This window comes from Prenolepis imparis, unplaced genomic scaffold, assembly GCF_030444845.1.
Source record: "Prenolepis imparis isolate NDT839.2.m4 unplaced genomic scaffold, iyPreImpa1.0 SCAF_320, whole genome shotgun sequence".
Taxonomy (NCBI): Eukaryota; Metazoa; Arthropoda; class Insecta; order Hymenoptera; family Formicidae; genus Prenolepis; species Prenolepis imparis.
In genome coordinates, this window is record NW_028141478.1 from 1 (window position 1) to 17,864 (window position 17,864).

A 17,864-nucleotide genomic window follows, 5' to 3' on the forward strand; every position below is an offset into this window, starting at 1 on the left:
AATTCTTGGATACATAAGGACAATGTGATTTAATTCATATAGACTATTTATTTTAAGAAAAATATAATGTGTACAACGTATAAAATATATAAAATATACATGAAATATATGAAATACAAAATCTTTATTAATACATCCTTTCCTTTAATCGTTACAATATATTACACATATGTTACATAACAATATATCATACACACACACACACACACACACACACACACACACTCATTATACTACATTATATTTTATAAGGGTATCTGGTAATGTCCCCATGGTAATGTGTCGGTCGAATCAGGTATAATATACCGCTTATCGTCGTACGGACTTAGAGCAATTTTTGTCTCGCGGATGGTATACACTTCGTGCAATTTCGATCTAATACATGACTGCTGACGTGTCATTTCAATCTCTTCATTCAGGCATCGCGTATAATCGTCGAATGTTATACTACGCGCTACGACATTACTTTTGACACCTTTTGCTTTTTTAGTGTCTTTTTTGCCGTCCACCCTCACCGCGTACATTTTTGCTCTAAGCCCGACGAATTCGGACATTATCGCACCGTTATTCTCGTCTTTCATCAAGCCTGGCACCTTTTTGTTTGCATGCGCTATACCGTACGCGTTGTCAATTGAATAATCGCTCGTATCGAATCTAGCGATATCGCGTTTCATGTTCTCATACACATCGTCGCACTCGATGTGATATATTAAACTGTCGGTGTCGGTGTACATTATCCGACATCTTTCACGATAGAGCGGTGACATGTACTCATAGTGAAATTCGTACAGACACACTTTTGATATATCGAGTATATACATACCAACATAGATTGGTTTGTTAAATTTTACTTCTAGTTTACGTAATTCAACGGCGATTAAATTTTCCGAAAAGACGCTCCTGCTATGGAAATTTGGTTTCGCGATCATCGCTTCCGCACCGTATTGTCCGTCCCACTTTGTCAATAATTTTACATCTACATGATTTCGAACGTTTTCCATAGTTTTGCCGAATACCGCGTTGTTCATCAATTTGTACAAATTTTTTTCAAAATCATTTTTCGCTTGTGTTCTAAATTTTGTATTGAGTTCGATGTAATCGCGGAGCCATGCGGATTGAGTAAATTGTAATACGCGATGTATCTTACGATGTATCTTACGATACGAAGACCGTGACGTGTACACTGCTGCAGGTTGCGATAATGTATAACGTAACGCTTCTTGTCATATAGCGTCGCGAGGAGCTTATCTTCCCGCTTGCCGGGCGGCTTGTCGCGCGTCGGACAGAACGGTAGGTCAATGTGTGTGTTGTGTTTATTTTGTGGGTACTCTAGATCAATCTCGAGAATATAACCTGTGAGCGAATCCGGAGCGATCGCGTTAACGTCAAAGTTTGAAATGGGTCTTGGACCCATCGAAAATCGGCATAAGGCAATGGTTGACACATTGCCCATCCATACAAATTATTTACATCGAAGTACATAAGGTACGACGATGGTTTCGATGAATCATATGACTGCATGTACTTGTTATTAGCATGCGCGTATCTGTTGGAGCATTGACTTAGACCACCGCGTATACCCCGTTCAATAAACATAACCATGTCGATATCGGTAAGCAATTCAAACGTAATATTTGTATGTTTTAGCATCGCGTCCCATGTATACCCGGGAAGAGTATAATAATACGCAGGATCGAGTCCGTAACTCGCGATGCAAGTGTCGCGGAAATTTTCAAAAATATCTGCTAATAACAAGACATCAGTTTTTAAGTACAAATCGCTATATTCGCCAAGAGTTCGAAGGGAGAATCGATTCCAGACGTTCTCAGCGTGCGCGTAATCGCTCTCGGATACAGTGTCACCGGTTAAAGAACTGTAAAACGATTCGCGCGGCGGTAAACGCGTGTCCTGCAGCTTGTCCACGCAGTCAATGTACTCGTACGGAAAGACACCTTTTCGCGTCAATAATTCGAAATTGTGAGCGGATAATGCGAAAAAATTAAAACGTAAAATTTTTAACTTATTCTTATCGAGAAAAGATGCTAATTTGTCAAGACTAGCACTGAGAAATTTGTATGAATCGATGAATCGTAATTTTATGCAAGCTTTCCGATCTTTGTCGTCGTCGTCGGTACTATTGACAGTCTTTGTAAATGAAATGTATTTTTCTTTTGTTATTGGAAGCACATCTACACGTCCTTCGTATGCGGTAGCTATTTCTTTTATGATAAAATGTGCATCATAACCGGATAGATTGTGGAAAACTACAGGAATGACATAAGAGTCTTTGTAATTTAGATTACAGTTTGAGTGTGCGGGACCCCTGTATCGCCCGGTCAAATGACAATGATCGCGTACTCGATTATCGTCCGGCGCAAACGGTTTTTCACAAATGTGACATTGCGTGGCGCTATGAAATTTTTCACACTCGTCTGATGTTAAATTTATCATGGGGACATTATTAAACAAAATACCCTTTATGCGATGCGCTAATTCCTCGAGTTTGTTGGCGAACCACGCGACACAATCGGCACCGCGATAAGATCTGTATGCGGATAATGTTTCATCGTACGAGCATTGCACATAGTATCCAACGCTAAATACCTCGTGATGTTGATAGTATGACACGTGTTCCGATGTCTTCCTCAGCACACACTCCAAGTCGGCGTACACTACAAACGGAAGCCGCTCCTTTCTGTTGTAGTTGTCGAAGCCGAGCCACTTATCTTTATCGCTTGGTAACCGGATAGCGCAGTCATTCATTTCTCCACAGTCCACAATGCGAGCCTCCAACTTTTCGCTCAAATTAAAGAAGTGCAAGCATCTGTGAAAAAAAAATTACAATTTTATTTACAATTTCATTTACAATTTCATTTACAATTTTATTTACAATTTTATTTACAATTATATAATTTGCAATAAATATACATACCGATCGCAGATATATTTTTGACCATTGTGTTTGCTCAGTTGCGAACTTACGAGGCGAGACAGATTTTTGATATACACGAAATGTCCAACGTTGTCGTCCTCCTTCTCCATGTACAGCAAATTCACATGTTTTTCTTTTTTCTGATCGGCGAGTCGTATCGGAAGAATTGATAATTCCTTCTTCCTCTCGATGCCGTAGACGTTGATTGAGATATCGTTTACATGTTCAAACTTTTTTATTTGATTCAACGTTATCGGAAACTCAATGTTTTGTAAATTTAACACCGTCGTATAGTGCGGATATGAAGATGTTCTCTCAGTATATTTTTCAGCGGGGTACAGAGCGGCCACCACTGACCACGCGAAACACGCATTGTCCATTGATAGCACATTAATTACCGCTCTCTTCGTCATAATTTCTCGCGGTAATTTAATATGGCATCCCGCGCGCATAGGATTGCACTTGTTGACGTTGACCGTAAGATCGAGGATTCGTGACAATGCCCATCCGCTATCACGTTCCTGAAACTCTTCGAGAGACGATCTTTCAATGTGGTTTCGATGACGTGCCGCTCATACCACTCGCGTAAATCGGACGTGCGAAAAAGTTCATAATTTCTCGTGTTAATACTTTTGTTAGCGCGCTTATCACCTGTCACAAACTCACCGTTGAACACAGTATTTACTTTTACACAGTTGTGTATTTTTATAAACGTCTTGCACTTGCTCGAGTACTACACTACTAGCATCTTCCAAAAATTGTCGCGGTTCGATATAGTCTGCGTTAATCACCGCACCGGTCAGTATACGATTTTCAAACGCGGTATCGATCTCTCGCCAAACGAGTCTTCCTGCGTTATTGTCGCCACTGTAATTACCACCACTGGATATAAACTGTCTCTGCAATCGAGTTTTTGCACCCTCGAGTCGCGCGATTCTAGCAACCAAAGATTGTCTATATCCAATGGAGAGTCGCGGACGCTTGACACGGCTGTTTTCTTCGAGCAGTTTGATAAATTCCTCGCAGCGCAGCGCCCATTCAAAATACTCGCCCAAGGTGGCGATTTGATGGGACCGCTCCAACAGGTCGCGTTCAGTCTGCTCGATGTTTTCCATTTTTCCACACTTTTTAAAATCACGTTCTATAGAGCACTTGCACCCGCTATTCTTTTTTCGACCGACGTATCTGTGCGCTTGCAAATTACGTACTATGGTTTGAAGTGGTAGCAGTCCTTATTATATTTCGTCTAATCATTTCTTCCCCTCTTCATGATTAACGGATTGTTTAATTACATATCAGAAAGGTGATCTCCCTTCATCGCGTTATCGCTTTTGACACAGAGCGGCCGGACATCGGCGCTCCCTAAACAATGAGAAAGAATTCCGCTTAGGGGGAGGGGAAAGGTTCCGCAAAGGCTGCCGAATATCGGCGCGTAATGCAACACGGACCGCGACATCTTTTACCGCGAAAAAAAAAACACGTCCCGACGTGTTCATTGCGATAAGCGCGACCTCCCAAGATCCCCTCAGATGGAGGAGGGGAGGGGGAGGTACCGCGAGGGCGGCCGAATGTCGGCAAAATTATCGCAAAAGAATTCTTCCTAAACAATGAGGAAGAAACGTCACATATGGGCAGGGGAGGGGGAGGGTGGAAGTACCGCCAAAGCGCGTCGCCTTATGGGGGAGGGGTGGGGGAGGTATCGCGAGGGTGGCCGAATGTCGGCGCTCATTTTGCGGTGTTTTGTTTATAATAAAACATGTTAGATAATTCAAAGTAATACAATACGCTGTTTTGTTTATGAAAAACAATACGCGATAAGCGTCTCCCGCACAGCGATAAGCGCCCCCGCCCCGCGTGACGTCATCCCCCTCGCCTACAAGATCCCCCCTGCCCCGCGTGACGTCATACCCCCTCGCCCCGGAGAACCCCCCCGCCCCGCGCCCCCCTCGGAGCCCCATGGGTTAGAACTCTCATAGTATCCCTACTGTTCCTTTTGACTCGACGGTAATGGTAACTCGCGGAGAGCGATGTCACGCAAATTCCGGTCTCTCGCGGCGCGATTTCCCCGAATTAATGCTACAATAATTAATTTTCTTCAGGACGGAGCGGTATTAGTATTACGAGACGAGACGATATTACGGTACGTGAGACTGTCAGCTGCGGCCTCTCCGAGAGGGATACACTCGCGAAACTCCGATTTAGGCTGGCCTCGTGGTAACTCTTTCGGGAGCTTTTATCCTCCCCGATTATAGACGGTACGGTATTCTAGGTTACGTGCGGTAACTCGGAAGCTGCGGAATCGCGGAGCGATGCCAGCCCAGCAGGAAAGGTACGACTACCTGAGTGGCGGCTTACAATTTGTCTAAGTCCTCGTGGAGTCCTCCCGGTGAGCTGGATTTCGGGGTTCCTTCCCGTGAGTTGGCACACCGAACAGTGTCTCTCTCCGACAGAGTCCTCAGGTCCTTCGAGTCCCGCGCCGATTTTCCGCGCATCCTGTCGATGTTCGTTGATGTGGGGTGGCTTCGATCCGCCCATCGATTCTCCACTTCCCCCTCTTAGCTCGCTATCGGTAAATCACGGGATCTTCTCCCTCACGTGCGGTCATGCTGATTCTCGGGTTGCCGTGCAGCGCCCGTTGCGACATTTCAGGGGTCGGATAAGATAGGCTGGCCAGGCCGTACTCCAATCCTTCCCGATAATAGTAGTTGTAATTGCGGGGTCCTCCCACCATCCTGCAGTATGCGGCGGGACCTCCGATTTGTCTAGATAAGTTGTTGTTTTGGGCTGAAAGATTATATAATTTTAGTTGCGATATAGATGGGAATGCGGGATCGACGGGACTCTACTTATCTGAGTATCCTCGGAGAGTCTGGTCTGCGGTAACTTGCCGTGATGCGGTGCTGGTCCGCCGGTCCATGTTTCTTGCTTTACAACGGGTTGGTGCCGTCTACTCAGATAACCTGTCGGTCCGCTTTTTACGGTAGCGGTCGCGCGATATTATAAAAATAAGTATATGAGAGTCGCTCCCTCTCAGGTGTGAGGAGCAACCCCGAAATCATTACCCCCTCCCCGATCGGGTGCAGCCCTTGTGACGGCGCAAAAGGCGTCACGTCACAAAATAAATTTAAATATTAGAAAATTACATATGTGAAAATAATTTTGCTTCATTTTTAAATTGAAATTTTTAGAAATATTGTATTCATATGACTCTCGTCATAATTATTTGAACTAAATGAATTATAATCAATCTCTCATTATTAATTAAATAATATAATAAGACGATAAAAAATATAATTATTACATAAAAAGATAATTATTCAAAAATAATTTTTCAAACTTTTTCAAACTTAATTATCGCTTTAAATGACTGAAACTAATTAAAAAATGAATGAGCGGGCTGTAAAATATGGGAATACGTCCTTGAAATGGTCCTCTGTTAATAAAAAATATTGAAAAATGACGTGTCCATACCTAACATAATGATTCGTATATTGGGTCCTAAAATTTGGAAGAAATTAAATATCGCTAATATTTAAAAAAATTAAAATTAATATTAAAATTTTTTATTTGTTTTTTATTTTTTAATTTTTATTCTAAATGCAATTAAAATGTTATAAAACGATAATTATCATTTTTTAATTAAATCATACACATACAAATATTTAAAACAAAAATTCTTTTAATTTTTATTTATTTTTGTTTTTGTTCTTATTTTTATTTTTATTTTTTTTTACTTTTTATTTTTATTTTTATATTTATAATTATATTTCCCTTTTTCGTTTGTTATATTTTATTAATCAAATATTTCTTTATAAACATAGTTCTTTATTTTTTTGGACAAATTATCATCCTTTAAATAAACTTTCAATGAATCCCAAGAACGAACTCGTGAAAAAGCTACATACAATTGTCCATGATTGAAAATATTTTTTCGAAGATCTATTGCAATTTTTTCGAAAGTTTGTCCTTGTGATTTATTTATTGTCATAGCAAATGCCAATTTTACTGGAAATTGTCTTCTTTTAAAAGTAAATGGATATACATTTTCGCAATATAAAGTAATACGATTAAGAAAAATTATTTCTCCAATCTTATTACCTGTTAAAATTTCACAACGTAATAAGTTATTATTTAAATCTAAAATTAATAATCTGGTACCATTACATAAACCTTCGCTGATACTAAGATTTCTAATAAGCATGATAATAGTATATTTTCTTAAGCGTAATTGATAAGGTGGAAGACACGTTGGATTTAAAGAGTTGAGATATTCTATCGGAATTGTTTCATATATATCTTGATTATCTCCAGTCGTTTCAAGAGTATCTATACTTGTATAAACTCTTTCTGTCGTTTCATCCATCAAATTTACTACTTTTTCATTTATTTCATTAACATCGACATTTCTTGCAGATAATATAACGTAATTAGCCATAGTTTTATATTGTTTATGTTTTATAATGTCACCGTACATGTCTTTAACCATATCCGAATTTGCATTTGCTATACATTTTTCTGGAATGTGAATATTATCTGAATTATCATTTAAAGAACCATTACCTAAATTTAGTAAAAATTGTGCAAATTCTTTTTCCTGTGGTAAAGTTCTCATATTTTGTGTCAATGAAAATATTTTAAATTGCTTCCATAGAATACTAAATTTTATCGATAAATTTATAATTTCACAACGCGTAGCTCTTTCTTTTACAGGTAATGATTGTCTAAAATCTCCACCAAGAAGAACGATTTTACCACCAAAATGTAAATCATTTTGCATTATATCACGTAATGTTCGATCCATTATTTCTAATACATAGCGTGGTGCCATAGGAGCTTCGTCTATAATAAAAACATCTATAAGTTTTAAATTTTCAGCCTCTTTAGATTGAACTTTAATGTTTGATGTAGAATCAGCGAAAAGAGGTACAGGTAATCCAAAAACTTTGTGTATTGTTTTTCCATTTGGAAGTAATGTTGCAGCAATACCGGTAAATGCCATCGTATTAATTATTTTTCCTCTACTTTTAAGTAGATAATACAAGGTTTTATAAAGGAAAGTTTTACCAGATCCACCTGGACCATCAATATAAAAACAGTCGTCACTATTATTACTTGTTGCTATTAAAATAGTATCAACAATTTCTTTTTGTTCTGTATTTAATTGTTCATATTGTCGCATACCTATCGATGTATCTTCTTCAATTTGTTCTTCGTCGTTTATTTCTTGTTCTTCTATTTCTTGTTCCATTTCAGGAAAATTAGCAATATTTGATCCTTCTTTTTGAAGTAAATTAATAATATAATTATAAACTTTCTTTATTCCTATTATAGGTCCAAATCGTCTTGTATAATCTTCCGACACATCTTTTTTAAACTCATCCCAAAACTTTTTCGGATGAATTGGTTGACAATGAATCAAAATTCGTACGAATAAATTACGAAGTCGTCTTGGCATCATCCAAACTTTTGCTTCATTCATTGCGCGATACCATTCTTCATCATCTTCTATGAGTCCTAATGCTAAACATGCAGCAGTAAAAGTTTGATGTATCTCGTTATTAACTGTTCTTAATTCTTGAAAACTTGTAGCTCCTTTAACATGTAATAAAAGTATACGTAAATGAAACAATTTTATTTGAGATGGGCTAACGGAATACATACGTCCAATACAATTAAAATATCTTTGACGTTTCTCCCAGCGATTAATAATTCTGCCGTTGATTGTAATTTTTTTAAATACATAATGAGATGGAATATCACTGTATAAATATTGTTTTGCTTCCTCATCTCGAGCATTTAACTGAAAATAATCTAATAACATTGTTACTCGTTCTACAGCAAATCTTATCGCATCATTATTAATATTATCATCGATTATAACATTATGTTCATTTGGTAAATGAACTAATAAACGAAATATAGCATGACTTTTTTCTTGCAAAGGTTTGCTTAAGATACGCCAACATGCTTCCACGGGTCCGACATATCGAGCTTCGATAAAATCTTGGATTTCATCATGGTTTATTGTTTTATCTATATTTTCTCCAATAAATACAGACGCAGCATCATGGCCTTTATAAATATATTTATATAAATATTTCATAGATTGTATACTCGATACTATTTCAACATTAATATGACTATTAAATAAAAGTAAGAGTGTTGGATTAAATGGAATAACATATCGATTATCAACAACATATCGTCTAGGTCTTTCGTATATTAACCCATTATTTCTTCGACGATATTGTGGATAACCATCTTCATCCATAGTTGTTTCAGGTCGAAATGGTTTTGGAAAATGTTTCGAACATTTATCATTTATCAAACATCAATTTCCACATGGTCCATGAATCATATGTTTCATTACAACATTATGTAAATTTTCATTTTCATTCGGATCAGGAATTTCTGCAGAAATAAATTTATCAACTATTTCAGAATTTGATATTTTATAATTTTGTTTTAATGTAATTAACAAATGTATATGTGGTAATCCACGTTTTTGAAATTCTATTACATAAACATATGCTAAAACTTCACCAAAAAGTTTTTGTCTAACGATAATATCGATTAAATAATTTTTTTTTATATTAAATACTCGAGCACATATATCTGGTCTATCTGCAGGTTGTTGATGTGAAAGTAAATTTTCTTTAATTTCGCGCCAATTTGGATTACAAGTCATAGTAATGAAGATATCTGGTTTTCCATATTTCCGAACAATAGCCATCGCATCTTGATAATGTTGCAACATATTACGCGGTGAACCCACAAATGTCGATGGAAGTATAATCATTTTTCCAATGTGAGCATCGTTATTATTGGCGGTGTTTGCTAAATAATCAATTAATCCTTGATAAGTCTCAGCTCGTAATTGTTTTTGATTTTATTTACAATAATTAATTCGGTCTTTTTCAATTTTTATATAACTATCTACCAGCCATTGTTGAAATAATCGTCTTCCCATAATGAAAATATTAAAATTATCACGTATGGCTATAAGTAGAGCTGTATATTTTACATATACAGCTCTACTTATTCGTTTATTACTATTCTTACGTTGTAAATTATCATGCCAACCTTGATTACCGTATGGATAATATAATGGATAAATCCATGATTCTACATTTGAATCCATCGTACTGACTTGTTTTAATGTTTTAGTATTTTTATTATAAATTGTTACATAGGTTTCAGGAATTTCACCATCTGCTGTAGTAGAAAAAACAGCTGCAACTTCATTTACTTTTTGCACATTATATCGGCCTCGATCGATGCCCTTTTTAGTTAAAAATCCTAATTGTAATTCACGTATATTGTTGTTTCCAGTTATTTGTTGTTGAATTTCCTCGTGCATCATTCGATAAGATTGTGCAAAAATATTATTTGTACGTATTATATTATCTATTGAATGTAAAATTTTAATATATGTGATATATAGCCCCTAAATAAATTTTAATCTATCTGATAGTCCCCGGATGTCGAAGGAATAAGTGTCGATATGTCTTATAAATTCAGACCAGCTGTAGTCGATGTCAGGTTATCATTATAAATGCAACTTATCCATATCCAGAAATTTTACAAGTATAATTAACTTATTTCGATAATTTGGCGCATTTTGTATATTAATATTAATTTAGTAATATTACTTTTCTTATCAAGACTTATTGGTGAGCGATGTATTGGAATTCTTTAATGAAGAACGTAAATTTAAACTAAATACAGGAAAGATGATGTTTACGATCTTATAGATTATCGTTTCTTTTTTTTTGAAACTTATACCTACATTATTACTCTACATTGACAAGCTCCTAAAAAGATTTGAAAATAGCAGTAAGATTTTTAACATTAAATTATTTTTTACGAGTGACTAATTCTTTATTTTTTATAAATTCTGTAACTATACGTACTTGTAGTTTAATGAAATAGTATGTTTTTTCAATATAAAGCATAAAATACCATAATATAAACACAATAAACTTTTACTATATTTTAAAATAAATAAATAAATAAGTATATAATAATATAGATATAATATAATAATATAGATAATTTTTTAATAAAGAAAGTTAATAATATTTCTTTATTAAAAAACTATTTTAGTTTTTATTATGGTACAAGACTTTATTTGCTTGCCCGATCATTAGAGACAATTCACATTTAGATCTTATAATTTAAAATATTAATTTATATAATCATGAAACACTGTTATTAAGCTCTATATTTTTCTCTTATTTATTTAATATTTTGAACAATTAAACATACAATTATTATTTAAATTCTTCATTATAAGAAAAATAAAATAATTTTTAAAATATACAATTGACATTATTATGATAAAATTAAGTAACATGAATACATAGATTTCGAGCAGATTCTGCTCCATCCATATTTATGGCAATAATATTATTCAGTCTGTTTTCTTTTTCTTGTTTTGCGACTGAAATAATATATATAAAATTGTTAATTTAATGATAACTTGACATCGAACAATGAATATAAATTTTTTGAGATTGAAATAATATATATCATGTTGTTAATCATAATAAATATTAAAATTATATAAAGTTTAAAATTATAATTGAAATATTTATTTAGAAGTTTATCTCTAAATTATTCTCACACGATTTTTTCTTTAGTGTATTCGCTCCTTCTAAACCTTTGATAATGATAAACGACCCTGAGCAGATTCTGCTCCATCCATATTTATGGCAATAATATTATTCAGTCTGTTTTCTTTTTCTTGTTTTGCGACTGAAATAATATATATAAAATTGTTAATTTAATGATAACTTGACATCGAACAATGAATATAAATTTTTTGAGATTGAAATAATATATATCATGTTGTTAATCATAATAAATATTAAAATTATATAAAGTTTAAAATTATAATTGAAATATTTATTTAGAAGTTTACCTCTAAATTATTCTCACACGATTTTTTCTTTAGTGTATTCGATCCTTCTAAAACCTTTGATAATGATAAACGACCCTGAAGTCGTTTTATATCAGATATATCTTTAACTAAAAAATATGGTGGTTCCGTTGATTGCATTGTCCCAATAACTTGTACCTTATCTCCCTTAGTTATTTCTTTATCATAATAATCTTTTTCGTTGAAATTCATAATATGAACTTCTATCTTCCATTGTCCGTCAGTCAGAGAACCGCACCCAATGGTTTTATTCAACATAATACTACGTACTGATGCAAAATTTGTTTTAATATATCCCTCGAATACTAAAATATATAAATGTTATATTAAAATATCAATAATATTTTACATATATATTAGATAAATATGTTTATATATTAAATATAAACATATAATATCTAATGTACTAATTATATTATTTTAGATATGATATATATATTAAATATATACGTATGCGTAAATTAAAAATATTATATTAAAAATTAAATGATGGAAAACTTCCTTACTGACACACGTATTTAACGTATTTACAACATCAATGAATTTAACGTGTTCAGATTGCACGTTATTTTTCAATTCATATTTTCCAAGGGTGTTAATTATTGTACTTGATCTGAGTTGCAATTCATAGGGCACATTTCCATTATTAAATTGTGAAAATTTGGGAGTACGAGCTTGTACGCCATCTAAATGAATAATCTATAAAAACATATAATTTATAATACGTTTATAATAATAGTATAAAAATCGATACATTATTATAACATAATATGTAATACATTAATATAGAAAATATTAAATATTAAATAATAAATTTTTTTTTATTATATTTTCGCATTTATATTTATTTTTACGTTTAATACGGTTTACAATGTGGTCTTTATGCCCATTTCCATCAACGTCGGTTAATTTTAATCTCTGGTTAAACTATATCTTTGTTTCTTTTTAGCTATGTTCTTTAAAAAAGACAAAAATAGTTTAACCAGAGGTTAAAGTTAACCGACGTTGGTGAAAATGGGGCATTTTAGTCTTACGATTCCATCCAGTTCACAAAAATACTACATACTACTATATAGACTATTTTAAGATCTTATTCAAAATGATCTTTAATATAACATAAAACGGATTAAAAATATCAGTTATCTATAGAATCATGATTTTAATAAACATATCCAAAATTAACGTCATTGTAGAGAAGAATATAATTAATAATAATTATTGTAAAGACAGAGGGAGGGAAAAAAGAGAAAAGTAAATAAAAATAAATATTTAATTAATTAAAAAGTTTTTAAACAATTATTATTTAAATATTTAAAATGTTTCACTTAACATACATAATTTGATTTAATAAACGGTTCCACATGTTCTACATCATCATTCCATACAACGCATTGCACCCTCTTTCCATTTCCATTGTTCAAATAAAATTTAAAAAATTTATATTGTTGTTCCTTTCCTACATTTCTTGGTGCTTCTAAGCCATCTACATAGCCTATTATTTCACTAAAAAATTATATATTCAAAATTTTAAAGAAATTCTATGTATATTATTCTATTATGTATATTATTTTATTATACATGTATATATTATTATCAATATATTTGAAAAATTTAAGATGTTGTTAATATAAAGTAAAAACATATCAATATAATTTATTTAAATCTAATATTTGTATATCAAATTTTAATATATATATAATAAAAATGTTAATATATATATATATAAATTTTTTGGATTATAATAAATTATTTAAAGTTTTTATTATAAAAAAAACTGTACAAATAAATAATACTTACATAGTTGAATCGTAAATTTTTATGTTTTCCAGTATCTCATTTGATGTTAATATATCATTAGGATCTAATTGTTCAAATTCGGACAGTGTTTCTTGTATATTCGAAGAAGAATTGTTACCCTCACACTCAACAACGCTCATTTTCGACATGATTAACAATACTATAATAGTTTTCAAATTTGTTAGCTAAAGATCATTAATTACATTTTATCTTTTCTTAAATAAAAATTTAATTAGATAATTAATATTTACATTTTTAATAAAATTATGAATCTCTAATGTTATTATATATTTAAGAAACAAAATTTATTTAAGTTTTTTTAGCAACCAACTATAATCAAAATTAACTTTAGTTTGATATATGTATATACATATATATTATATAAATCTGTCCTTTTTTTTAACTAAAAGCGGGTGGACACTTTCGCTAGGTCACCATGTACATAAAATCAATATTAATTAAGATGTTTATTTAAAACGTGTAAAAGAATTTCTTGTAATTTCGCTGATTTTTTTAATAATTATTGAAAATTTTAGGTAAATTAGAAAATTTTTAGATTTAATTTATTAAAATAAGTTTTTTTGTCTCTGTTTTATACGTTGCTCTTTATTCATATAAAAGAAAAGTAAACCAGTTAATAAATATTAAAAATGTATTGAAAAGAATTGAATGCCTTTCGTAAAATAAAAAATATTTCTCATTTGTATAATATTTTTCATCAGTTCTAAGAATCATAATAAAAATGTTAATATTTGGACATTGAACATAATATTGAATGGAAGAAGATATTTATAACATATTTTGAATATATTTGGAATAATATACAAACACAACTTGCTTATCAGATTAAAAATGCTTATAATATATAAAAAAAATGATCAATGATTGAAATTTTGAAAAACAACAATTTTTTAAGTTCGAATAATCTTTAATAAAAATTTAAGATATTTTAAGGTAAGAAGGAAATTCTTTTATCAAACTTTCTTGTTTTATCAAAAATATGTTAATAAAAAATTTTATAGTAAATATAATTTAAATTGATGTTATTTAGACATATTACACACATACCTGTTTTATTTAGTCTTTAAATTAATTGAACCAAATAATTCTTCTCTTAGCAGTTTTTTTGAACAATCTTCGATCTGTCAGTTTATTAGTTTATTCCACCCTTGCCTGATATCCAAATTTTTAATCATTTAAATTTTTGATATTAAATTTGAAAATACTGAAAAAAGTAAATGTTTTTTTAAAATTAATATTTCTTATTTACATAATATGTTCATTTTTCATTTATTGCAAGAAGTACAATAAAAAATTATTTAAATACTTTATACATTGAACATAATATGGAATATAGGAGGATATATTTATAACATATACAATTTACAACTTGATAATCAAATTATCGATGTTTATAATATTTGAAGAAAATTGTCAAGGAAATAAATTTTTAAACAGTTGTCTGAGTTCGAATAAATTTCTATGAATATCTCCAGTTTTTAAAAAAAGAAATTGTTATCTCATCGAAAATATGTTAAATAAAAATTTTATTTTATAATTAATGTAAATAAAATTTAAAAATCAGTTAATTTTAAATATAAAAAATGTATTGAAAATAATTAAATACCTTTAGTAAAATAAAAAATATTTCTCATTTGTATAATATTTATCATCAGTTGTAAGAATCATAATAAAAATGCGTATTTAATATTTGGACATTCAAAATAATATTGAATTGAAGATATTTATAACATATTTATAACATTTTGAATATATTTGGAATAATATACAAACACAACTTGCTTATCAGATTAAAAATGCATATAATTTAAAGAAAAATTGATCAAGGATTGAAATTTTGAAATACAACAATTTTCTAAGTTCTGAACTTTAATAAAAATGTAAGATATTTTAAGATAAGAAGGATTTCTTTTGTTGTTTTATCAAAAATATGTTAATAAAAAATTTTATAGTAAATATAATTTAAATTGATAATATTAAAACATATTACACACATACCTGTTTTATTTAATCTTTAAATTAATTGAGAACCAAATAATTCTTCTCATAGCAGCTTTTCTTGAACAATCTCCGATCTGTCACCAGTTTATTATTTTATTCCATCCTTGTCTGATATCCAAATTTTCTTAATCCAAGTTTCCAAACAGTTATACCGCATTGAAAATTTGAAAATGCTGAAAAAAGTGAATGTTTTTTTAAGATTAATATTTCTTATTTTCATAATTATTCATTTTTCATCTATTGCAAGAAGTACAATAAAAAAATGCGTTATTTAAATATTTTAACATTGAACATAATATGGAATATATTGGAGGATATATGTATACTTATAACATATACAACTCACAACTTGATAATCAAATTATCGATATTAAGAAAATTATCAGGGAAATAAATTTTTAAACAGTTTCCTGAATTTGAATAAATTTCTATGAATATGTCAAGTTTTTAGAAAAAGAAATTGTTATTTCATCCAAAATATGTTAAATAAAAATTTTATTTTATAATTAATATAAATGAAATTGAAACGTTAAGAAAGGGGATCAATATATATATATATATATACATATATATATATATATTTGTTTACATATTATTTAAATTAATTGCTTATCGAACAACTTTTCTTTTGACAGCTCCTCTGTAACAATCTTCGAATCTTCACTGGTTTATTTCCTTACTCCGTTTTCTGATATCCAATCTTTCTTAATGTAATTTTCGGAACAAATATAGAATTATCGCTTCGTTTCTCTATGCAGATCTACACGCTTAATAAAAACAATCAATAACTATAATTTTAAATTATTTTCAGTTGCGTAGCAACGTTTAGTTACTACGTGTGAAGTTATCATTTCTGTTGTAACTATCTGTTCAAAATAATAAAACTCTAATGTATACAGAGAAGGAAATAAACCAGTGAAGATTCAAAGATTGTTACAAAGGAGCTGTAAAAAAATTGTTCGGTAAGCAATTAAATTTAAATAATATGTAAATAGATACAATATATATATATATATATATATATATATATATATATATATATTGATCCCCTTTCTTAACGTTTCAATCTCATTTATATTAATTATAAAATAAAATTTTTATTTAACCTATTTTGGATGAGATAACAATTTGTTTTTCTAAAAACTTGACATGTTCATAGAAATTTATTCAAATTCAGGAAACTGTTTAAAAATTTATTTCCTTGATAATTTTCTTAATATCGATAATTTGATTATCAAGTTGTGAGTTGTATATTTATAAATATACATATATCCTCCAATATATTCCATATTATGTTCAATGTTAAAGTATTTAAATAACGCATTTTTTATTGTACTTCTTGCAATAGATGAAAAATGAATATATTATGTAAATAAGAAATATTAATCTTAAAAAAACATTCACTTTTTTTTAGCATTGTCAAATTTTCAATGCGGTATAACTGTTTGGAAACTTGGATTAAGAAAATTTGGATATCAGATAAGGGTGGAATAAAATAATAAACTGGTGACAGATCGGAGATTGTTAAAAAAAGCTGCTAAGAGAAGAATTATTTGGTTATCAATTAATTTAAAGACTAAATAAAACAGGTATGTGTGTAATATGTTTTAATATTATCAATTTAAATTATATTTACTATAAAATTTTTTATTAACATATTTTTGATAAAACAACAAAAGAAATTCCTTCTTATCTTAAAATATCTTACATTTTTATTAAAGTTTAGAACTTAGAAAATTGTTGTTTTCCAAAATTTCAATCCTTGATCATTTTTTCCTTATATTATAAGCATTTTTAATTTGATAACCAAAAGTTGTGTTTGTATATTAATCTAAATATATTCAAAATATGTTATAAATATCTTCTTCTATTCATTAAGTGTATAAGTTAATTATTTATAAAATATATGTTTGTAATAGTTATTTTATAAATCTTTTATAAATTATTATTAATTTTATAAGTTTAATAATTATTTTAATTCATAGGTCAAAGGAATATATGTCAACAGCCTTTATAGACTTATTGTCAGACCTGTAGTCGATGTCAAGTTATCATTATATCCAACTTTTGCATTTCTATGTACACATACAATCAACATCCAGAATTTTCGAAAGTAAATATAGAATATTATCCATATTTTATTGAACATAATTTGTATGGATTATTTTAATA

The 17,864-nt window shown here is 30.4% G+C and overlaps 3 protein-coding genes across 3 annotated transcripts; all 3 read right to left on the reverse strand.

The window, feature by feature from the left end:
• Positions 1-245: 245 nt before the first annotated feature.
• On the reverse strand, positions 246-821 carry LOC145948291 (uncharacterized). Its single transcript, XM_083058013.1, has one exon. The coding sequence runs from the start codon at positions 819-821 to the stop codon at positions 246-248; it is 576 nt and encodes a 191-aa protein (XP_082914139.1).
• A 1,418-nt stretch (positions 822-2,239) lies between these two features.
• On the reverse strand, positions 2,240-5,467 carry LOC145948290 (uncharacterized). Its single transcript, XM_083058012.1, has 4 exons — positions 5,207-5,467; positions 2,933-3,162; positions 2,429-2,824; positions 2,240-2,264 (listed from the first exon to the last, which is right to left on the reverse strand). The coding sequence occupies exons 1-4, from the start codon at positions 5,465-5,467 to the stop codon at positions 2,240-2,242; spliced, it is 912 nt and encodes a 303-aa protein (XP_082914138.1).
• A 28-nt stretch (positions 5,468-5,495) lies between these two features.
• LOC145948288 (uncharacterized) lies at positions 5,496-10,292 on the reverse strand. The gene is made up of 7 exons (XM_083058010.1): positions 9,995-10,292; positions 9,542-9,769; positions 8,861-9,004; positions 7,641-8,524; positions 7,265-7,526; positions 5,779-5,892; positions 5,496-5,716 (listed from the first exon to the last, which is right to left on the reverse strand). Exons 1-7 carry the CDS (start codon positions 10,290-10,292, stop codon positions 5,496-5,498), a joined length of 2,151 nt encoding a protein of 716 aa, XP_082914136.1.
• Between the last annotated feature and the right edge of the window lie 7,572 nt (positions 10,293-17,864).